Source organism: Nilaparvata lugens, chromosome 7 (assembly GCF_014356525.2).
Source record: "Nilaparvata lugens isolate BPH chromosome 7, ASM1435652v1, whole genome shotgun sequence".
NCBI lineage: Eukaryota > Metazoa > Arthropoda > Insecta > Hemiptera > Delphacidae > Nilaparvata > Nilaparvata lugens.
Window position 1 is genome coordinate 10,152,488 of NC_052510.1, and position 25,856 is coordinate 10,178,343.

The 25,856-nt window shown below is 33.9% G+C and overlaps 1 protein-coding gene across 2 annotated transcripts in view; it reads right to left on the reverse strand.

Annotated features, from left to right (window-relative positions):
- The window catches only part of LOC111055743, a 222,436-nt gene that overhangs the window by 4,888 nt on the left and 191,692 nt on the right, over positions 1-25,856 (reverse strand). For both annotated transcript variants that reach the window (XM_039433651.1, XM_022343017.2), the window contains exons 2-15: positions 22,635-22,738; positions 17,279-17,411; positions 15,731-15,867; positions 12,876-12,997; positions 11,541-11,685; positions 10,213-10,325; positions 9,065-9,290; positions 8,515-8,634; positions 7,841-8,016; positions 6,818-6,951; positions 5,451-5,590; positions 4,788-4,869; positions 3,322-3,466; positions 1,812-1,998 (exon numbers count right to left, since the gene is read on the reverse strand). In XM_039433651.1, the coding sequence (XP_039289585.1) occupies positions 1,812-1,998; positions 3,322-3,466; positions 4,788-4,869; positions 5,451-5,590; positions 6,818-6,951; positions 7,841-8,016; positions 8,515-8,634; positions 9,065-9,290; positions 10,213-10,325; positions 11,541-11,685; positions 12,876-12,997; positions 15,731-15,867; positions 17,279-17,411; positions 22,635-22,737 (1,963 nt within the window). In that variant the 5' untranslated portion in view covers position 22,738. The remainder of the gene's footprint in view (positions 1-1,811; positions 1,999-3,321; positions 3,467-4,787; positions 4,870-5,450; positions 5,591-6,817; positions 6,952-7,840; positions 8,017-8,514; positions 8,635-9,064; positions 9,291-10,212; positions 10,326-11,540; positions 11,686-12,875; positions 12,998-15,730; positions 15,868-17,278; positions 17,412-22,634; positions 22,739-25,856) is intronic.

Genomic DNA, 25,856 nt, shown 5'->3' on the forward strand with positions numbered 1-25,856 from the left:
TCGTGAGGAAGTCGAACAAATTGGCAGGCCAATGTTAGAAAGAGTACAATCCAACTTCCGAGAGCGGCTTGTAAAGTGCATTGCTGAAAACGGCCGTCACCTGTCAGATATTGTTTTCAAACATTAATTTTCTAAAATTGTAAAATAATGTGAATATTGTTCTGTAAATAAATGTTTTTTTATGCATAGGTAACGACATATTACTTTTTTGAAAACCGTTCATCCTTTCTGCCGCACCTTGTAGATTCTATTAGATTGAACGGGAATTGACAAACACATATATTCATCACGTGTATGATAAGTTATGTTCAATCTAATAGAAAATCTATAAGGATTAAGTTATTAAAATGTTGTTATTAACTTTGGTGTAAACGCAGCTTAATGTGAAAATCTTGAATAAATAAGTTGTGTGTAAAATCGATAGTTAGAGCTGAGTGAGTGAGTATAAGATGCATGAAGACAGAATATCTGAATTTTCAGATTAATGTGAAAATTGTGAATAGATGAGTTGTATGTAAAAACTACAATCGAAATTAATTGTGGGAGTTAAGCTGCTGCGTTTACATTAAAGTTATTAACGAAATGTTTATTTTTCCGTCCTTATAGATTGTATTAGATTGAACATAACTTATCATACATATGATAAACATATGTGTTTATCAAGCTCCGTTCAATCTAATAGAATCTATAAGGACGGAAAAATAAACGTTTTGTTAATAACTTTGGTGTAAACGTAGCTTAAGAGGAATCAAGACAGAATATATTAGTTTCCAGTTTAATATAATAGAAGTCCTGGAACAAAAGGTTCATATTTTAATAATTCAATTTTTGCTTTTCATGATACTCATTAAATAGAATAGGCATAATTCGGCAAAATATTTATTTTGAGAGACAGGGTGTGATCACATTGAATGCGTATATACAGAGTGGGTGAAAAGTCCAAGAACGGCTTAATATCTCATACACAAAGGTAATTTGATGGTAGGTGTGAATGGGGATCCTACTGAAATTGAAAATACTACTTTACTATGACTTCAAAAATCTGGTCTACCATCTTGGATCCGCCATATTGAATGCAACTTTATTTTTTTTAAATGGGAAGGTGGTCATGCGATAAATGATTTTGATACTAAATTTCAAGAAAAAATGAATGGTGAAAACCGCACAACGATATCTCAAACTATTAATACTCAAACGATATCAATACTATTAAAAGCAGAAAGGAGAGAAAAATTATGAGAAAGGCTTAGTATCTCTTAAAAGATTGTGATTCCAAGGTGGGTGTGATTGGGGATCCATCTCAAATTGAAAATACTCGTACTGAACGCTTGCACTTGCTGGTTGCGTTCAGTGTGAGCAGATACATGCAAGTCACAACGTGTTTCAATGACAATTTCCAAATCTAGTTTTTTCGACTTATGCATAAGTCTACTATAATGCATTTGCATTTATACGCATTCAATGTAATAGACACCATTGGAGGTGGTATATTTGTCGCCTCTAACATTGAAGACAATTTCATGAGATGGATATATCATCTCATGATGTATATTTTTAAATTTAAAAAGCTTGTGTATTTGCCCTCATAATTATCTCTCCTCATCAAAAGATCAATGAAATGGACTTGGTATTTCATATTTTCATCTCTGTTCTCTATTACTTATTTTTGTTGATTAACTTATTGAAAAGATTAGGAGAGAAAAAAGCGAACCCTCAGTTTTTTCTCTCTTAAACTTATATGAAATAGCATAGTATATATTCAAATCCAAGTTGAAAAACTGATTTTTTTTGCAGATAAATTTTTTACTCACCATAATCTGAGAAGAGCGCCTCGTTGGACTTGAGGAACTGAGACTGCTTCTCATCGCCGAAGTCGAGCACAAGGATCTCCTTGCTGAGGTTCATGTCTTCATCGGAGGTGTCATTCGACTCCAGGGCGGTCGATCGCTTGCGACGGCCCCAGGACTCCACTGATTCTCTTCCCCACTCGCAGACAGTCTGTAAGTAATTGAAAAATGACTCAGTAAAGATTTGTTCTAAGGTAAAACTTTATACCACACTTATAAGATGAAGATGGTATTTCACCAAAGTTACTCAATAACATCTTTTAAAAAGGTAAATAGAATTTTCACTAGTTATAAGATGAAGATGAAATTCTATGAAAAATATTTTCGAATAATATTACCAGAGATACCGTATTAGACCAAACTTCTCTAGTATTCTATTTTATTAAATTTTCCATATAATTGAAATTATAGAATAATTGTGCATTTATCTCTATTTAACTGTATTTCTGTATTTGTATGGCTGGTCCGGAACGAATGAAATGTTTATTTATTAATTAAAATTTTCCATATAACTTATTTTATTGTATTTCCCTCAATTGTTCGATTTGCGAATAGAAAATGTTGATTTGATTTTCTTTTTCTGGAACACATATAGGTAATTCTACGAGTAGACCAAGGTTATATCTGTACTATTGCTATTCAGATCCGAGAATAATGAGAGTGAAACATTCTAAAATGACACAGTGTGAAACTTATTGGAATCTTTCTCTGATAATGATGATCAACTTTGTATGAATAGAATATGTACCGGTACCTAAATGTCATAACTAGATTGATTCACTCTCTTAAAACCTAATATTTTATTACAAAGATATTTATTACGAAGAGTGTGATATTAAAAAATCAACCATGTTTCTCATAAAAGGTTTACTTAGATGAATATATGGATTTGTAATGTTACTGTTAGGCCGGTTGCTGACGAACTACTATCGCATGTGGGATGTGGGAGCTACTATTTTCCTTCTGTGGTAACACAAACGCAGCGCATATGAAATGCATTGACAGGCATGGCAGTGGCTCTGATACTTCCACATGGCGTTGCGTGCTGTGGTAGCGATTATTTTCCTTGCGATTGTGGTACCACTGGTTTGAGCACACGCTTCTCCTAGCTTCTGTACCACAATCGCACTAATGAGCGTTTTCTCAAATGTAGTGTGAAAGACTCTCTGCGTTTATATTTTTCTACAGTGGGTCTATTTGCATTTTATAAATACCCTCTTATTCAAACTTGAATTGAAACTGTATTCTATTACAATTCTTTCTACTATTCTGTTTCAACTGTACTGAATGGAAACAATCAAACAATACCTGATAAATAAATGCTTATAATTTGAAATTTATAAGAATCTCGTTCCTAATAAGATAGCACAATATAATTTCTATAGTCATAATATTATTCAATTAAGTATTACACTGGTTTAACAGTTGGAAAATACTTGTGATATGAATTGCAGGTTTGTTGTGGTGAGCTTACCGGATCGCATGGTCCAAGACAGTACTTGACGTTGCACTGGAAGATGACGCCGTAGGACTCAGTGAAGCGGAACGCCTCGTAAACCGACTGCAGGGCGTTGCCATCGGGGGTGAATGCTGGGAAAATGCTCGGGTCAACTGGACAACTGCAAACATCAAAATGGTATTATTATTCATTCATAAAATTCATTCATTTATTCATGTAGAACAAATTCATTCCAATGCTTACGGCACCATGTGTTTCCACATACCTGGCAACTTCTCGGTTTGTCAACCACGCGACAACCGAACGTGAATCGCTGCCATGTGAACAGGCTATTAGAAAAGAAACAGTGGTGGCAGTATTATATCCAAAGACCTTAAAGATGCATAGACTCACATGCAGCGCTAGTAGTGTTGTACTTGGAATTGAAATCCGCCATTGAGGGGGCAACCCATAAGATTATTACATAACAATGCCACCAATGCCTTTGTGATCTATAGTATTACAAATAAACAATATATAATATCTCGTGCTAAAATACCCCAATGGCGGCCTTCAATTTCAAGTAAGAGCTATCATTGGGAAGGCATAGGCATTGTGGGTCTATATCTCTTTAAGGTCTTTGATTATATCTGTGCATTGAACAGATGTGAGAAACATTTTGTCATAATCCACATTGCATATGTAATTTGGAATTTAATCGAGAATATGAGTTCAAATCGAAAATATACGGTAGTTATAGGGTATGTTTAATAGAAATTGAGGTCTTATGATTCTGTGATATAGAATAGGAGTTTTCTTCTATTATGGGTGTGGCAGTCCACGGTATATAGAAGAAGAATTTAAATCTAAATACCGTGTGGCAGTCTCAGTCTACTTCTCTATTTTACTCTATATTAGTTGAATTAAGAAATACAACAATATAGAATGTACAAATTATAGAATTAATAATATAATTTACAAACATATGATCAGAAATAAGAAGATTGCAATAGTATTTATTCAATGTCATTTTATTAATTTTTCAATTACTTGATAATGGCATCATGGTCGAAACATGTCGTAAGTGAACAATTTAAAAAAGGGTACTTGGCTTTTTATTCTTTATTTCTATTCAAGAGTAGCACTAACGAAAAAAGACAACTAGTTGAATTTAATATTAGTTTATTATTTGACAGATCCTACAAATTAACGTCACTATCACTATCAAGTATAATGATCATGTTAAAACAGAACTCCAATAACACTATCTTTTTTTATCAAACTCAATCTGAAGCAAAGTTCAATATTTCATCAATAATTCATGATTCTCAGACTTGGAACATTTTGAGAGGCTTTCTATCCTTTTCAATTTTATTAGTGGTTTGTTGACATTTTCACCAAAGAAACATCATATGAACAAGAATTAGTCTTTTCCATAAAAAAGTACCGAAATATAGCCAAGAATAGTGCGGGTGAGTATCTGCATCAATAACTATACTTACCCTTCATCATCAATTATCTGGAATGTGCTCTTTGAGTCCTTGGCCATGGCAACACAACTTCTTGCAAAGATTCCATATGGTGCTGCAATACAAAATAACAGATTTTTAGTTTCCTTGAATCAATTTATAAAATAAAATGATGATGTGGCCTATTTTATTGAAATGGAACAGATACATGAAAGATATTCATTGAAGTCAAAGAAATCAAAAAATTTCAACACCGGTGAGAAAATTCTTGGGGAGATGTCCACCAGTTTTTGATACAAAAGAGTTAATTCACTGTATAGAAGTATTAGACTGGTCAAATAAGTCGGATTGTTATCAGACTAATAAAAATCGAATAAGACATATTTTTGAAGATTCATTGAAGCTGTCTCACAAATAAACTTCAGATTGGAAATTGAATTGAACAAGAACATGTATTCAAGGGAAATTATTCTGGTCTACAAAATAATTTTCTTGAATATTATGACAGACATTTCAAATTTGTATCATTTCTCAACTTTCTTCGTTGTTGTGGAAGTGATGCTGTGCTCCTTCTAGAGACTTTTATGACTTAGAATATTGTCGCGAGCACCGATTCAAATCATATTCAAAATAATATTTGAATAAACCATTAATATATTTGAGTGATAATATTTTATGGAACCATTTTATACTTACTATCTTCAGGAATTTCAATGCGGAAGGTGAGCTTGTCTCCAATGCGCACAGTTTCGACCTCCCTGTTGCGGGTGTCGAGGATTCTGATGCGTGGGGGTGGCGCTTCAGGAGCTGATGTGATGCTGATCATCTCAGGATCCCTGCAAACAAGGTAACACATCATCAATAACTGTGCATTCATGTTACCATAGCCTACGGCAATTTAATGCTTGAACGATTACCAAACTGTAGTAAATATGCAAGATTCATTTTTATTTACCATCAGGCTACAATAAATTTTGTGAAGTGGATAACTATAAGACTTAACCTATTTCGGACTATGTGTGACCTTATCTAAATTTGAGAGAGGAATAGCACAAGGTTACCTTATTTTTCCTCTACCTATCAATTTTATGATGTACTTATTGTATCAATCAATAAAGAATAATCAATCAATCAATAAGAGCAATAGGCAAGTCATATATTATACATTTTAAAAGTACACACAATTAAATAGAATATTATTCTCTAAAATTACAAAATATATATTTATTTATAAATTGAAGGCACATATATGAGGAGAATAGTCAACAATAGTGATTGAGTTCCACTGAGTGATTTATAAGTGATCATCGAAAAGATAATCGATAAGATATTCAGTCCACTTTAATAATTTTATAAATTGATGTCTAGCAGTCTGAATTTATATGTTGTCATTTTGAGATATTAAGTCCACTGATAATTTTATAAAAAAATTAATTTCTAGCAGTCTATATTTTATAGGCTGTCATTTTAAGATATTAAGTCAACTTTAATAATTTTATAAATTAATATCTAGCAGCCTGTATTTTATAGGCTGTCATTTTATAATATTGAGTCCACTTTAGTAATTTTATAAATTGATGTCTAGCACTTTGTATTTTATTGTATTGTATAGGCAGTCATTTTTTGTAAACTAATAATAATATCGAGTAGCAGATAGACTAGTAGATATTGAGTCATTGATACTGGATTTGCTGTTCTGTTTAATTAAGAAATTCAGGCCCGGTCGCACAAAAGCCTGTTGAATTTTAATCATGATTAAATTCCAAGAGAACCAATCAGAGAAGGGTTTCTCTTGAAGAGAATGCTTCTCTGATTGATTTTCATAGCATTATCGGGATTAGAAGTTAACAGACTTCTTTTGTGCTAGAGTGTTACATGAAGTGGAGTTATCTAAAGTTAGTAAAGTGCAGTTGAAGTAAAGATAGTGAGTTAAATAAGTCATACTCTCTGATTGGTTCTTTTCGCATTATCGGGATTAAAAGCTAACAGACTCTTGTGCAATCGAGTGCTAGAGTGTTACATGAAGTACAGTTATCTAAGTGAGTGAAGTAAGTGAGTCATACCTGATAGGCATCATTCCGAATGTGATGTTCTTGGAGGACATGTCGTATGTGCACTTCACCTTGTAGATTTTGTCAGCCTTCGTCATAACAACACTGTGATGTTGCAGTACAACGGTGTTGGTGTATACTCCAGTCTGAGAATGAGAAATTAATGTGGTTTTGATGAGAAACAAATAATATAAAATTTAATTTTTCAAAAGCCAACTGCTGGTTGGTATGCAATACATAATGAGCATTCAAATAGCTTTATAAATTAAGGCTGTGCAAAGGCTAAAAATAAACTCTTTACTGGTGATATTTTTCAAAGTCTATCGATTTGTATACTATCAAGCTATCAAAATAAAATAGTTTTCTCAGGAAAACTTTTTTTCGATCATTACTTTTTGAGATATGAGCGTCTAGAGTTTAAATTTTTGGGACAGAACATTTCAAATTCAGTAAAAGATAAATCCATGAAATTCTGAGAATGAATTCTTCACAGTATTTCAGATTGAATAAAACAAAAATTTTCTAAAAATATTAATTTTTGAGAAAGATATTCAATTTACCAAAAAAAAACTATTAGTTGAGTTATTTTTGGTCATTTTTTTGTAAATTGAATAAAAGGAATAGAATTCTAAATAAATAATAATTCTATAGGCCTATATATATCTAGAATAATTCTATTCTATTCTATTCTATTCTATTGATTTCCATCAGAAACTTCATTCGAATCCACTATACTGCAATGCTGTTGTTGAATTAAGGCTGCCGTATGGAATAGCGAAATGAAATGGTACAATGTAAGGAAACGTGAGTTGAGATTAACACTATTATTATAAGCGTTATTATTAGCGTATGGCTTTCAATGGTGGGAGACCGAAGGGTAGTTCCACCTCGCCATATACGGTACAGTCCAAAATTCCCTAATTGAAAACATTGGGAAAACCGGACACTAAGGTTATAGTGAGCAAAATAATTTAAATTTACATTTTTCACTTTAAAATAAAGTTATTTTTGATGTCAAAAAGTCCAAATACTTACCACTGATTGAGTGTTACAATCCTGGCCGGACATAGTGAGGTCGAGTCTGAACAGGTCGCTGTTCAAAACGTCAATGTTGCAGGTCTCCGAACGTCCCAAAGCGTAGATGCGGCCGTTGAATGGCTTGTTTGTTCTCACTTGGACAGCGATACGAGTATCCTTGCAGTGCACAGACACTGAAAAAAGAAAATTCAGCAAATTTTACTATTGAGTAGAATTTGAAAGAAAAATAAAATATATATGTTTAATCCCAAGGGATTACTAGGTGCCCCCCAAAAGCCAATCACGCACCCCCTCCTAATTCAGCACTCAGACCTGTAAAAAAGGCGGCACCAGTCATGTTTGGGGTGGTACCCTGCAATAAAGGTCATCAGGCAGTCATATTTAATACTTCAGACCTGTTTTTGGAACTACCCCAACGATTTACTTTGGATCACCCTCACGTATTTTAGTCTGCAATTGAAACAATCCTAAAATATTACAAAACCATATAAATATTATAGAACCTTCCTATAATATATAGGATATTTGTAATATTTGAGGATTGTTTCAAATGCAGACTAAAATAGGCTACTTGAGGGTGCTCCAAAGTAAATCGATGGGGTGGTTCCAAAACCATTATAATAAATATATGATTAAATATATTATATTGGCCAACTATTTTTACTACTTACCGTCATAGCAAGTTCCGGTTTTGTCGCAGTTGATGTCAGATCTGGTCAAGTTATTGATTGATGGGTCATCAGTTGTATCGAATACAACAGGCAACTGGTCATGGGTGGTGCCCAAAGATTCTGCAAAAAATAACGCGATTAATTTTCAGATAAAATGTGATTAGAACATAAATTATTATGATAATTTAGTGAATTATTCTCATGATTTTTATAGCACCTAGTTAGAGACCAATAAGCTGCTATTTTATTTTGTCATTGATATATAAGTTAGTGCATTTTGAGCTAATTTATTGGAGTTGAAAAACAGAAAACAATTTCTCTTGAGATTTGAATTGATTGATATGTGAAGAAATATTTTTTGGTTGTGTAAATTGATTATGTGACAAAAGTGGATGACTGTCTTTTATTTATTCATAGATTGATTAAATTCAAGTTTCACATTTACAAAAACAAAACAATGATTGGAAGAGAAGCAACAGAAAATGTAGTGGATTTCCAAAAATCAAAACAATGATTGGAAGAGAAACAAGAGAAAATCTTGTGTACTTACTCTCGCAGTAGTTCTCGTAGTAGGATCCAACACGTTGTCCGTCGTCGATGAGGGGTCGCTCGGCGTTGAGGAAGGTGCTGGGTCCATCGGGGAGGGTCTTGTGGTCCAGGTGGAACAGCTGGCAGTTGTATTGGTTGCCGATAGGGGCGCCCTTGTACAGGAACGAGCGGCACAAGAATTCGTTCTCGATTTCGCAGGCAAGCTTGCAGGCACCTTCGCTTGTCACCTAACAAATACAAAAATATCGTACAGAATGAATAATCAACTTCATATAATGCGAATAAGCAAATGGTATAAATAATTTATATGAAAAACAACATGAAATATCTTTCTAAAATGTATGAATTCAGGGCTACTTTCTTGAATATATAAAATAGAATTATAGTACCCTTAGAAATTTATAATATAATATTTAATCATAATAATATTTGTATTTTTATTCTATTATTTTATTAATTTCAAAGGGTATTATAATTCTATTTTATACAACCTGAAATAATATAGATGAGAGACAACTTTGAATATCAACATAATGAATGGTGCCTAAAGTTGGGTTCACGTCATACTGTAATGGCAGTGGGAAAGATAGGAGAACAGCGATGCTGATTCTCTGCCTTGCCACTGCCTTCTATAGAGGATAGCTGATACCTATAGTTGGTGCCTATAGTGAGGTCCACGTTATAATATCAGTGGAGAAAGATAGAAGACAGCATTGCCGATTCTCTGCCTTGCCACTGCCTTCTATAGAGGATGATAGCTGGCAAATCATGTACGCTACATAACCTCTGGACTAAATTAAGTTTAAAAGCAGTATTGGGCGAATGCCTGTGTTTACACCTGAATTATTGTATCTATTGGCTATGAATGAATAAATAAATAACGGTATATCTGATGTAATATTAACTGTTCATTGCCGGTTAACGTTTCAAAAAACTTGATGATTGTGTGCTGAAATTTTCTAAAAAAAAATAGTTTAGCATTAGAATATTTTAAGTTTAGCATTTAAATAGCTAAGAGCCTTTCAAGTCCAGTTTAATGTAAAGTAATGAGTAAGAGCACAGATTTAAACTTGTTCCATGTTTATGTCAATAATTCTATGGTAATAGTAAATATGTAGTGATAGATAGTTATGGTAATAGTGAACTTACCTGTAGTTCTTTGTCTACGTAATAATGGAGGCTGGCATATTGGGCGACCTTATCGTCTGCTACTCCAATGCGAGGTATCTGATACACGCGGTTACCTTTGCAGGCTTGGTTTCCTGAGAAAATTTAAAATATCAATATCATTATTCGTGTTGTATTTTTTAGGCTATTCAATTGTTTTTCATGGATAAACTAGTGCTCAGCCTCTTTTTAAATGAAAATAACATAATAGTAATCCAAAATATTGATTAGACGTGCTCTCTCAAACGAGCTATTCGAAAGAAATGAAAAAAGAAGGCTACTAATTAATCCATTGGAAAAATTATCAATTTTATTAAATTTTCATGTTTAAATGAATAGAGAATTATTAATTAAAAAGACTAAGAAATTATCAAAAAACACAGATTTTATTAAAAGTAGAAAGACCGATTTCGGTTGTAAAACTCAGTTTTAATTTATCAGAGACTGACAATGGTGTAACAACCGAAACCGGTCTTTTCACTTTCAATAAAATCTCTTTTTTAATTGATTTTTTCACAATTTCTTAGTCTTTTTATTTAATATGAATAATTACCACAATATCAATTTCTCAAATACACAGAAATAATAGAGAATTGCTAAATTGGGACTATATTTCGATTGAGAATAATTTGAAAATTATAAAATACAGTAGGCGTTCATTCAATAGGGCTTATGCCTAGGTGTGCTCATATTTATTTCGCTTTATTTTTTTGTCATCTGAAGCGAAACATATAATTTTCATTAGTATTTTTTTTGTATTGTTAGATGGTACAATGTTTTGTAATAATATTATGTTGTGCGGAATAAATTATTTTTTGAATTGAATTCGTAATATTCTTACAATAATAAATTTCGGCTTCTCTGTATGGAATCAATTCAATTCAATTTTAATTATGAAATAATAATACAATATCAGAACGGTACCGTTCACAAAAGTGATGAATATTTCATTTGTTGACTATAGCCTGTGATATTATGTATAACATGAAAATTAGTATTTTTTATTAGGTATAAGTTCATTTTAATGACGATATTCAATTGTATTGTTTGATACTGTATTGAATAAATAAAATATTATTTATTTATTTATTCATTTATTTTTTATTCCACAAACGAACATAATGCAAAATAACAAAAGAAAAATATAATAATGTGAAGTAAAAGTGGAAAACCATAATGGGACAACAAATAACATGAAAAGTAGGACCCACATAGACTATATTATTATGAAGGTCTGTGTGCGGGAGCAATTTGTTCTTGTGAAGACTTAGTATGTTAATGACTTTACGATGGCAAAGATTGTAGCTCACCTTTCAAGCACAAGTTTTCAAAGTAGTCAACACCCTGCGCATCCACCATTTGCACGTACTGGCCGGTTGTCCGTCTGTCCGAGTCGCTGAGATGGCACTGTAGTGTCACGTAGTTGTACTCCACTGATCTACATGTGAACCGGTGCTGAAAAATCATAAAAATGCAATAAAATCAAACTGAATGGAGCTTTACTCTGAGAATAAATAGATACAGTGTGGAATTCTGAAAATTTGAGTTATTCAACGGTGTGCTAAAAATCTCAAAAAATGAATCAAATCAATTTGAATGAGCTTTAATATGGAAAGGAATAAATACAGTGTGTATTTCTAGTACATCTCAATGGACCGCTCAAAAATTCACTATCATCACGAGGTCTGTACTAAATCGAGTTGTATTTTATCGAGTGTATTTGGAGTATTGCACTCTATGGCTCAGAAGCTTGGACAAGCTTGAAGAGTATTGGTAACACAAAAGAAATAGCATTGAATGCATTTAAAGTATGGTGTAGGAGACGATGCTCATGTTGAAATAACCTGAAAGAATTACCAATTTATTCATTTATTTATTCATATGCAAATACAGTACAATCAAGGTAAAAACAACAGGCATATTTGACCAAAACAGTTTCAAACCTTAATTTGGAATACACAGTCTGATGAGAAAGTATTTCAAGGGGTTGAGGAAAAGAGATCTCTTTTGCGTATTCTAAAGGTGAGACGGCATCCTTGGCTTGGCAAGGATTAATTAACTAATTAGACACAACGATTTCACGTTAAGAATACTGGAAGGGATATAAATTGGACAAAGGGCTCTTGGAAGACTACAATATCTGAAGTAAGTTACCAAAGTTCTAGGGATCCATAGAGCTACATCCAACTGTAAAGTATAGTTCTGGACAGAAAATGATGGAAACTGCCTACGAATCGAATGATTGGAGCTGAAAAAAATTAGGTTGAAAGCTATAAGTAGTACGTTTCAAGGGACTGTAGAAGAATGTCCTATAACGAGGAATGCACTATAACGGGGTCTACTACAACGAGATTCCACTGTACTTACAGCCTATCCATAGCAGATGAAATGAATGAATGAATTTACTTGCCAAAAACAGAATACAATAAAAGCTTTACAAAAAATAAATATAAGTTTATGCTACTGCACTTAAACCAAATATGATAGATATTGTAATTGTTCCCCACAGACACGGTTTCAACCTATAGGTTGATGGAGACAGTACTTTGCAACTGTACAACTGCTAACTAATACATTTATATTATTACATTTAGAAATTATTTCCATTTCAAGTGAATATTTTTTATTGTAAAATGATGATTTACCTCATTGAGACATGCAGCTAGACAGGCTTCCTTTGTAGATAGATACATCAGTGCATTGTCCAAACCTCGGATCATCTTGTTTGGTACTCTTTCGAAGCTCCATGGTCTCAAGCAAACATTGTCTGCAAAATAATATAATTCTCCATTAGAAAATACATACACCTTTCAAACGATTAATTTCTTCAACTTATTATATCACTAAATTTTTGATGAGGGCTACTCTTAGGCTAGGCACACACCAACTGGTCAAGAAAAGACAAGACATGACCAGACAAAATACTTCACATACGGTACTTGCTTATGAAGACATGTCTAATTGCAATGACTAATCAGTGTGTGTTGCGTCATAATCAACTATGTGAAGATTGTGTCTGATCATGTCTTGTCTTGTCTTGTCTTGACTGACTGTTGTGTGCCTTAGTCTTATTTATCAGGAAATAAAAAATCCAAGTACCCTTTATTGATTTATTTCATTCACGCACTTGAAAATGGCATAAATATGTTGAAACATGACTAAAAGTTATCAATAGAAGTGTACTCAGATTTTTATTTTCTGATATTATATTATTTTATTATATATTGTCATGAGTGTTATTGTGATTTATTGGAGTATATTAGAGTCTTGCACATTTTTGTTTCGCCTTGCTATTCGATCAACACCTGTCATCAGTCTAGTTGGCCTATAGTGATGTCCACGTTATAATGGCAGTGTTTGATTAGCAATGGTATAGCTATCCTTGTCTATCAGTCAACAAAGAGGATAGAAATCTTTCTCACTTTGCTCTGTGGCCAGATCGTCTTTTAACAATGTAGAATTAATAATTGATTAACAAAATAGTTCATCTTAATTATGAAAATTCATTTTGAAATTATTTAAAAATATAATTTCTTGCTTAATAAAATATAATTCATTGTTTAAACGATAATGAGCAGTTGGTATTACTTACATCAATAAACCTGTATCAGCTACCGTTTATAGAAGGCATTGACATGACAGAGGTTCGGCAACGTCGTTCGTCTATCTTTCTCCACTGTCATTATAACGTGGACCTCACTATAGTATTGTGCCAAATACTCATTATTGTGTGTCATGTGCATAAGTGGGTGCATTGAGGCTTGCAGACCGTTTATGAAAGCCACTCAGAGCGTGGAGAACTGAGCCAAGTGCCAACAATGAATAAATTGTGTCAGCCGTGTCGAATGGTGTCATCTCGGCCCCCATACTCAATGCAAACGCAAACTTTCTCATTCATGATATTGCATGCGCTACCTTGATAATGAGGATTATTAAAGTTCAACGTAGTAAATTCACACTTGTTCCTGCAATAGTCATCAGCGCTTGACGAATATGCACTTCACTCATGACCTATATTGACGACTGATCAATGATTCAGAAATAATGAGATTATCATTGAGATGTTTACACTTGTTTCTCAAATACTCATCAGCTTGACGAATATACACTTAATTTATGACCGATATTGACGAACTGATCAATTATTGAGATTATCAATGAAATGTTTACACCTGTTTCAGCTTGACAAATATACATCAGTTATGATCTACATTGACGAACTGATCAATTATTAAGAAATAATGAGATTATCAATGAGATGTTCACACTTGCTTTTTGAATACTCATCAGCTTGAAAAATATGCACTTAATCTATGATCTATATCAACGAACTGATTAATTAATTAACGGAATGTATTGAGCTATATATTGATCTGAAGAAGGAGGAGAAGAAGATTGTTGAACTAATCAATTTCATTTGTTCCATTTCGGTGTTTAATGATGGATCATTTTGGAAAATGAAGGATGATTTTTCCATTTTCTCTTGAATGCATATAAAATAATTCAATTTGTATTTGTGTTTCTAACAGTAGAATACATTTTGATGCTCCATCTGTCCATCTTATTATAGGCCTACAATGAAATGTTTGTGTAATGCGTATGAGTTATAAGGTGCGTACAGATATACGCGCCGTGAACATGAGCAATTCACTTTTAATCAGCTGACTGTATCTGTATTTTTACAGAAACGGTAAGATACAGATATAAAAAGCTAGGCATCAGCTGATTAAAAGTGAATTACTCATGTTTGCGGCGCGTAAATCTGTACGCACCTATAGATGTATTGAGTTCATTGAATTTAAATGTTGTGTAATTTGTTTACTCAGCTCCATCTAAATGTTGACATATTAACTAATAAGTTGAAATTGCAAATGGAGTAGATAAGATCATTCTATTTCATTCATATTTCATATTGTTCCAGTCTAATAATTGTTCATAATTCTCCTTCAAATAATAATAATTATCTTAATAATATAATAATTTCTCCAAATATCAAATTTTTTGTGCATCTATAATTCCCCCAATACAATTTTCAAGGGTTGAGATTCAGTTCTTTTGTACGACTTCAGTTGATGAGTTAAGCCGCGTTTACACCAAAGTTATTAACATTTAACATTTTGTTAACAAAATGTTAATAACTTAATCCATATAGATTCTATTAGATTGAACGAAACTTGACAAACACATATGATCATCATGTGTATGATAAGTTATGTTCAATCCAATAGAATTTATAAGGATTAAGTTATTAACATTTTGTTAATAACTTTGGTGTAAACGCAGCTTAAGAAATGTATAGATATACTCATTACAAGTGTAATATCTCCGTTATGTTTCAGTTCTATGCTTTGTTATGTTAAAGTTGTGTCTGTCAGTGTGCTTTAATCATTGCAAAAATTGAACCTCCATATTCCATGAATTACTATGCTCTATGCAAGGATTCTCCAAACAGTATGATAGGATATTATAATATTGTTTAGGATGAATTAGACAGTTTTACCTGATCTGATTTGTAGTTTGACCATATAGTAGAGATTGACGGATCTCTGAGGTGTGGCTGCAGGATTGCTAGCCGAAGTCTCGTTCTGTAGCTGGCATACTGTTTCTTGCACTGGCGTTAGCGGATTCAGTACAAAGCTGCAAAAAAGTTGTAAATTAGAAAACATTTTTTTTATGTATTGGAATAATATTTTATATAATTCATTCATTAATATTTGAACAGCTAAGTTTTCTTAACTAAACTAAAAGTTATCTTTGGTCATTTTTGGTAAATTGAATGACTTTCTCAAAAATTGATATTCTCCGAATTCTTTGTTTCAAGGCTGTGAAAAGGCTAGAAATAAACTTTCTACTCGTCATATTTTTCGAAGTTTTTCGATTTGTATATCATTAAGCTCTCAAAATCAAAAAGTTTTCTTAGGAAAACATTTTTTCCCGATCATTACTTTTTGAGATATGAGCGCCTGAAGTTTGAATTTTTGGGACAGAACATTTCAAATTCGGTAAGATATAAATCCATGAGACTTATAGGAAGGATTCTTCATGGTATCGTTGATCTAGTAAAACAAAAATTTTCTAAAAATATCAATTTTTAAGATAGTTATTCAATTTACTAAAAATAACCAAGAATAACTTTTTGTTGAGTTATTTTTGGTAAATTGAATAACTTTTTCCATCCTCTAAATCTCATGGATTTATATCTTACCGAATTTGAAATGTTCTGTCCCTAAAATTCAAACTTCAGGCGCTCATATCTCAAAAATTAAAGATCGGAGAAAAATGTTATCATGAGAAAACTTTTTCATTTTGATAGCTTAATGATATACAAATCGAAAAACTTCGAAAAATATCACGAGTAGAAAGTTTATTTTTAGCCTTTGCACAGCCTTAAGATAAACTAGTCGAATCCTTTCTTTTCTGTAGTTACATTTAGCCTGATGTGAATTTCATTGATTTACTGATGCTAATTTATTTTACAACCTTTAAACTCAAGTGTAAATAAGAAATGACAAGGCAAGGCAGAACATCCAAAAGTATTTCTTTACCGATAAAAGCCATATGATATACAAATCGAAAAACTTCTAAAAATATCACGAGTAGAAAGTTTATTTTTAGCCTTTGCACACCCATGAGGTGATGGTTTCTTTGTTTTACTCAATCAACAATACCCTGAAAAATTTATCCTCAACATTTCATGAATTTGAAATGATCTCTCCCAAAAAATTGAACTTTGGGCACTTATATCTCAAAAAGTAATGATCAGAAAATTTATTTATTTTAAAAACTTGATATGAGATTATCAATGAGATAGATGTTCACTTTTTCGATGAGCAAGTCGAAAAACTTTGGAAAATATCACCAGTAGAAAAATTTTTTTTAGCCTTTGCACAGCCTTTGCACATTAGGCCTAGTGTAGATAGGATGGCTACGTCTTCCAAAGACGCATTTCTAGCTAAGCTAAGCTGAGTGTGAAGAGACCTTAACTGTCATGAGTTTGAACCGATGATTGAACAGCTGAAGTTTAAACTTGATGATAAACTGAGTTTACCTGAAGGAAGCAGCTTGACAGTCGGGTTCTTCCCTGCACCAGCCCTGGCACTCGTATAGCGACAGATTTTTCAGCGTGAAGTAAGTGCTTCCTCTGTAGTCGAGCTCTGTCAATTTTTCAAACGTTACCCTACCTGCAAACACAAAATTAAGGAAACCAATCAGTGAAGCTGGAGTTTAGAGTATCAGTGGCAAGTGTTGACATCCACTATTCTCGATTTGTGCGGAGTTCTCTAGAGTGTCAAGTGAATTTTCAAGAGTCAAGAGATAATAACAGTATAGTGTATATTGTATTTTTCATACTATTGTTTTCAAATAATTCCTCATTTCCCCCGCCTTTCATTCACATAACAAATTATTCATCATTCATTTATATTATCCATTTCCCCCCTCATTTGATCACCTGAAAATCACTTTCATCATGTATTATGCTTTGAGATATTTTATATATGCTATATTTATTATGATGTATGTAATTCTAAAATATTTTGTTAGTTCTCCTGCGCTCAGGCTCATGCCTTTGCAGGTTTTCTCATAATTTCTGTAAAATGTTATGTTTATTTTTGGTTCTGTTCAATTACAATAGCCTTACTTCATGTAGTGGTAAGTTAATTTCCAAGAAGTGTTTATGAAATTTCTTTGTTTGTTATGGTGGAAAGGAAATTCATTTTCCAGTTTTCAGTTCCAGTGTCTAAGTATAGTGATCCAATAAGTGTTCTATAAACTGGAGCTTAATCAGTGGCAAATTTTGGCATCCACTATTCTCGAGAGTTCTTTAGAGTGTCAAGTTAATGTTCATGATTCAAAAGATAATAGAAGTGTAGTGATTCAAGAAGTGCCCTAGTGCCCTAGAGTATCTGTGGTAAATCTTGACACTCACTCGATTTATGCGTAGTTCTTTTATCTTAATTATTGAAGATAAAATTGGAAAGATCTCCAATCTTGGTTTGGAGTTCAAAAATAGTACATATATTGAAAATCGCGTGATGAATGAAGTAGAGAACTAATAGATGAATCTACTCCAATCTTTTGAACGTCATCATTGCATAAATATACACGAGAAAAGATAGAATTGAAAAGGTCTCCAATCTTGATTTGGAAGTTTAAAATATTACATGTAATGAAAACATGTGCTGAAAGTAGCAGAGAACTAATAGATGAATCTACTCAAATCGTTCGAACTTTACACGTCATCATCCTTCAATATATGGGGAAAGATTGAGATTACAAACTGATCAACGATCCTCGATCAACAATCAACGATAAACTTTCTCGAAAACATTGCCAGCCAACTTTACACGTCATCATCCTATACGGGAAAAGATTGAGATTACAAGCTGATCAACGATAAGCGATTAACGATCAACGTTCAACGATAAACGATCACAGCGATCAACGATCAACTTTCTGGAAAACTTTGGAAGCGAAATTGATCTGCAACCTGAAAGTGGAGAGCTCGTTTTCCGTATTTACTTGCGTGCGGCGACAGACTCTTTTGCCCAACGACTGTCATTTCAGCTTTGGGTCACTTGAGATGAGAAGACTGAGGAGTAGTACAGTAAGGATAGAGTGAGAAAGAGTATTAAACTGAGGAGTACTAGTGGACTGAAGAATACTGATAGAGTGAGAAATAGTAGTAAACTGAGGAGAACTAGTAGCATTATCAGCTGTAGAAATTGGTGGCCCGGGCCAACACTTGTCATAGTTCTTATGACACTAGGATAGGACTAGTTGGTAGTAGGCAAATTGGTCTGACCTCAAAACCGAGATGCCATCCAATCGAGATGCGACAAAGCGCCAATCTCGCAACTACTCCTAATTTTCTCTTTCTCTTGGCTTTGGAATATTCGTTTGTTGGTGGATAAGGTTGCCTTATGGCGAGTTGAAGTGATGTGATGGGAAATTTGAGAATTTCGTCTCTGCTGAGTTCTGCTGTTTGTGTTATTTCTATTCATTCTTAATTTTAACTATAGAGAGATATAGATTGAATTGAATAACTGCCTTCAAGAGCCAAGTTACGACTCTTGGTCCTCTCCGCCACAAAACCCTAATGTCCACACAACCCTAGATGACAGACTATTAAAATAATTATAAAATTTTCATAGGCTAAGCTAGAGAAATCTAGTTTTCACTGTAGAAGATAATGGGCTGCCCACCCCCCTCAAGACCAATGACGAACCCCCTCTAAATTGTCAAACTCTAAAGCCAACCTTCTTCCCCTCATATGGGGGGCCATATGTGAAATGGCACCCCAAAAATTGTTTTTGAACTCGCAGTCCGCGTCTTCACTCTCCCACTGTTGGCACCCTTGTAAGATAGATTATTATTGAGGAGTAGGCTACTTCTACTACGGTTCATTTACGAATAAATAATTTCCCTACATCAAGCACCTAAATCATGATAGTTCCAAGCAAATCTAGAAGTCATGATTTTAAAGGTAGACGCATAATATTCCATTTGTGATTTTGTTTGAATGGGAATTGGGTGATGGAATGTTGTTTGAAGAGGGAAATTAATTTGTAAAATTCCGTAAGTGGATTATAACATCATATTCTCACATTCTACTATAATAGTTTTCTTAGAATTGATTGGTGAAAAAATAGTAATCTGAGAAACAAACTCTATTTCGGTGTAAGTTTATTTACCTCAAGAGTGTAGTTTGTTGTATTGATAGGAACATCGTTGTCTTTACAATTTTTGAAATTTAGTAGTGATTTGAGATACTACGTTGCTTCAAGTTCATTTATAGGATAAAGGTACGATAGTCATGAAACTCTACCGGAGAGTCTCCACAAATCTTTCAAGTCTTCACAAATCTTCAATTCTCCACAAATCTTCAATTCTTTAATTCTTCACAAATCTTCAAGTCTTCACAAATCTCCTCATGTCTTTCAAGGTACATGCTACTGTGCGTATAGGTGTGGGTGAAGCAAGGTTCGTTCTACAGTTTTCCAGGTGCAATTCGCTGCACATGAATGACTACCATAACCTACATTTATCTGTAATAGGGACCATGAACATGAACCGAGATTGTCCGTTCAACCTCTGACCTTCACTCCAGATATGCTTTCATTCTGTAATTGCTCTGTAGTAATAATTTGTAGCATCAGCTTGAGACCGAGTGAAAGAACACCATTCACCTTTAACCATTAAAGTCGAGCTTAGCGGTATCGGTGTAATTTCTGTTTGAGATTGGAAAACCATTATAACTGGCAAGTGTTACAGAAATAGCTGGTGATTGCTGCTGAGTTAGCTGTATTGAGCGCCACTTTCATATCCAATTCCAGGATGGAAACCCACATCCGATATAATCACCCCGGTATAGAATCTGATACCACGGAATCATTCTTCTTATCAGAATGTGGTGGTTATTATGAATGTGTGTCTTAGAAGAATGAATGGTGGTGTCTTGTGGTTTTCATCTGAGGAAGGATATGTGGATATAAGTTACAAACGTTTTCCTAGCGGTGTTCATATACTACTTTCGTAAAACGGGGTGTATGATTATTTATACTAACATTGATCAATGTAAACTGAATATCATTGACAATATCAATGGTAGTTTCTTGCAGTTTTGATCTAAGGAAGGATATTATGTGGATATAGGCTACAATAGTTATTTGTGCAACTAGTGCGCAAAGTGACAGTTTGCTGCACCGAAAGAAACGTTTACGCCCGAGCCGTAGGCGAGGGCGGAATGGTTTCTTGAGTGCAGCAGAGGAACTTTGCGCACGTATTTCACATTAAGTTTTTCCTACAGTTACCATTGAATATGAAAAGTGGGTAATTATGGGTGAAATTGCCTGAAATGCATCAAATGTTTTTCTGTGTAATTTTATTATTGATAAAAACCTTAATTTATTGTCAAATTGAATAAAAATGTTGTCCTTGGTTATAATATATAATAGTAATAATTAGCGCGTTGTGCTTGGTTGCACCTCTGCTCACTATAGCAGCCACAGCAGTCACTATTACCAACTTCATTTTGATTTTGCTGCACTGTTGCTCCATATAACCTACTAAGTATTTTGCGTTGCCATGTTGCAAATCTGGAGTGCAGAAAAAATTTTCCCGCACTAGAGCGGAAAAGTGATTCTTTGCGTTCTGTAATCAGTGCAGCAATGGCCACTTTTCAACGTAACTGTAGGAAAACGTTATTAGCAATACTGCTCTCGTGAAATGGGACAAATGATTATTTATACTATCAATGATCAATGTAAACTGAATATTATTGACAACTAGCCGTCAGACTCGCTTCGCTCTCCATATCCGTTCCCTGGACCCCCGACTGGATCGTCCAAAAATGAGATCAGCGGGCTAGCTTTGCTCGCCTGCGTGTACCGAATTTGAATGTATTATGTCAATTTGATCACGAAAAACACCTTTTACTATATCGGCGTATCTTTGGCGAACAAAATTCTTCCACCTCAGCTAAACCTGTGTACTGAATTTTTTTTTATATATTTCCATCAATTATTGAAAAAGGTGAGGAAACGCAGAAAAGCTGAGAAAACGCTAATTTTGGCTAATTGGATAAATTGGTATTCAGGAGGTCCTGGATAAATGCATTTCAATATTCAACTTGGTGCCAACCTTACAAAGTCAACTCAACTTAATGCCAACCTGACAAAATTTTTAATTTAGTTACCAGAACAACTGTTTCGAAGAGGTACTCTCTCTAGATTATAGTTCTATATTAACATATGGTATAGACATATCAATTATAATAATTTCAAGATATTGGGATAAGAAGAATATACATGCTAAAAGAACTTTAAACCCTTAAAAACCACCCTTAGAGTTAAAATATCGCCAAAAGATTTCTTAGTGCGCCTCTAAAGGGCCAACTGAACATACCTACCAAATTTGAACGTTTTTGTCTGGTAGATTTTTAGTTCTGCGAGTGAGTGAGTGAGTGAGTCAGTCAGTCAGTCAGTGAGTGAGTGCCATTTCGCTTTTATATACAGTATATATATAGATATAGATAGAAGATAATAATTGGCAATATTGGTTTCTTTCGGTTTTGATCCTATCAGAGGAAGAATATGGATATAAGCTACAAACGTTTTCTTTGCGGTGTTCATACCACGCTCGTAAAAGGGGGCAAATGATTTATACTATTAATGTAGACTTAATACTATTGACAATATTTACAAACTAAAATTGGAATTGAACTTTTTGCAGTAGAAACATAGTCTACTTTTTTGGACATGTTAATCATTATCAAAATTTTGGGAATAGAATAGTTTTGGGCTTCTCAATCATATACATATGATTTGTGATTGTATCCACGAATAAATAAATAAATATTAAAAATGAATTGAGTTGATAGATTATAAAATTCATAATATCCTTACCTAAAGAACTGGCAGCATTTGATACTAGAAGAATTGCTAGAAATGACCACCTCCATAGTAGGGATGGCATCCTAGACGTACTACTTAGTTCTATGTGGTCCATCCTGTAAAAAAGAGAGAAAATACAATAATTAATTCACTTGAAATTGACGATAAAGTGATGAAAATGATGCTTTTATAGAAGATTTTGAATCTGAAGTGGAAATGCAATCTGAAGGAAATTCTCTGAAATCTCTGACTACGTATAAGCATAGAGAAGAATGTATTTTCTTTTCGATTTTACTATTTTCACGATTTCTTTTCGATTTCTACGCGGTTAAGTGGTAGAGTGGACGTTACTGTCCAAACTTCGCCACGTCAAGAGATAGAAAAGTTATTCCATTCTTCAGGGAAAGAAGAATGCTGTTTCCGAATGTAGTATTACGTAGTCTTTGTATAGATGAAGTTTGTCTCTCCTTGACAATGAATGATTGGAGTTCTATGGAAGTGTGGTTGAAGAGTATATAGCTTGAATGAAATAGCTTACAAGGATTAATAACTACTGAAGATCAACTCAAGATGTTATAAACATCAATAAAGTTTTCATGAATAATACATCCGTAATCTGTAATGTATGTGATGATTTCAGCGTCACGTCAGATAGAAAAAAGATAGATTTCAACTCCATCAACGTCACGTTATATTTTTTTAACTCAATGCCACGTCAGATGGATTTTAACTGTAACGCGACGTTGAAGTTTTAGAATTTTGTGAGAATTTGTGACTGATATTATCCGTTTTTAACTATTTTTAACGTCACTACAGTCTAATATCTCTGAATATTAGTTGTTAAATTAAAACTAGTACTCACTGTGAGTACCACAGTGATATCAATAACTGATATTCAGAGATAATTAAAACTAGTACTCACTGTAAGTACCACAGTGATATCAATAACTAATATTCAAAGATATTAGACTGCAGTGTCCTTGAAAATAGTTCAAAAACGGATCATTACTTGCAGTCGTCATGGATAATGAAATAGATGAGTATTGATATTATCTAAGATGAGGTTGTTTGTTGAGTGTTACTAGCGACTTGAGTGGTTGCTTGATTTATCAACAGTAGATTTTTCTAACGGGAAGAAAGTGAAATATTACCAGATTCATATAAAGTGTTTTTGCACTAATTGAGAAGTAATTCCTCTCCTACAACCCTGGAGCCTTCAGACTTAGAAGCTAATGTCAGTTGACGATGGCATTAACTTCACTATATTCATTAATTTGGACTGAAACGTCCAGTTTTCGCACACCAATAACACGGTCACACCGACTTGGAAGATAATCACAGAAATGCACTTGTCTCATTCGGGTCAACGACACATCCAGTCCACGCATATATCTGTTATGCAAGAGACAAGAGTAGCAGATGATGAAGAAGAAGAAAAGCGGTCCGGTAACATTTGTGACCGAAAAAGAAATGTTTGTAAAGTACAACCAAGGTCGCGGGAAGACTGTGAAAGATTACTTGGTTCGAGGGAATTCCTGCTATGATCAGATTAAACTGGCACGATTGGTTGAATGTGGAAGCTGTGATGCTATTTACGGGGATTGCTGAAAGTTTTACGTGAATCTGACTGTATAATTCTATAGTAAGATTCATTTTGAACTGTCAGTATTGTTTTTATGGGAAGCTTTGATGTTATTTACGGAGATTGCTGAAAGATTAACGTGAATCTGACTGTATGATTCTATAGTGAGATTCATTTTTCACTGTCAGCATTGATCTAATGAGGAGTATTGATGTTATCAATAAGGAGTAATGACAGTTTGAAGTGAAACCCTGTTTTATACTGTAGTATTATAGTAAGGAGGCTGAACTGTGCCAAGAGCCGCCTAAACTTAGAACAGAGATGGGAAAAAATGGAAAACCGTTATTTTGAACGCGTCCATGCACGCACGCACGCACAGTGATGGCGGCGCATCTTCCTATCCACATGCATTCTGGTCCAAGGAAGACAGAATGGACAATCGCTACATCCTTGTTTTGGAGACTAATTTGGAAGGATTAGCTTAATCCAATTAGTTGATTGTCAGTTTGTTTGTATGATTGTGGTATCAACTTGTTTGGTGGGAAATGTAGTAGCAGCTTTATACATATTAGGAGAAGCTGGGTTCTCATGCAGTTAGCCTTTAATGCATTTTGATCAAATTGTGCTCAATTTGACTGCGATGAATTATTGTTTATCAACAGGAAGTGCGAGAATCTTCCATTTTCGGCTAAATGCTTTGTCTAAATTTGAATCTCTCCATACAAAGTTGAGCAGTAAGGCTAGTTACACACACGTCGATTTTTGGACGTATGATTTTTTGCCGTTCTTATAGATTCTATTAGATCAAACAGATTATGTTTGCCAAGCTCCGTTTGATCTCATAGAATTTATAAGGACAGAAGAACAGAAGTAGATGATCTCCTATGATTCCTGCCCAAATGTTTACTGAAAACTGATGTTGTGGAAGATTGGGATTGATGGCATGAGGATTCTCAGCTGCCCAAATATGTTAGTTGTGGATGTTAACGATAGTTGTTCTTGTAAAGTGTGCCTCGTCGGTAAATAAAACGGTTGTTAAAAAGTTTGGGTAAACAAGTTTTACTAAAAACCATCGGCAAATACCAGCACGGGGAATACAGTCTCGTGGCAATAGAGTATGAACTTTCTGGAGGTGGTATGGATGTAATTGTTGCTCTTTTAGTATCCTCCAAATAATAGATTGATTGACATTAAACTGCACTGACAATTCTCTAGCACTGGCGTTCTTCTCGGGATGTTCATAAATTTCAACTTGTTCTTCTAACTCAACAGTCTTAGTAGATCGGGGTCTGCCTGCATAAATGTGCTCTTTGGATATCAAAGAATCTGTCTCAGACAGACGTTGATGAATAGTGGCAAAAAACCTTGAACTTGGACATACTCGGTTAGGAAAGTTCTCTTGATACAAACGTCTTGCTTCAGTACTATTACAGTAGTGTCCCATTCCATACATTAAATGCATGTCAGCTAATTCGGAGTATGAATAATGTCTAAAATTACCTGCCATTTTTTAAAAAGTTAACACTTGACACAAAAGCAAAGTGAAATAGTTACAAATAACTGGGTAAATAGGTTAAACAAAAAACACAGCGCGGCTACAGTAGGCCTAACTTACAGTTTGTTTTTTTGATCAACAGTGAGCTAAAATATTT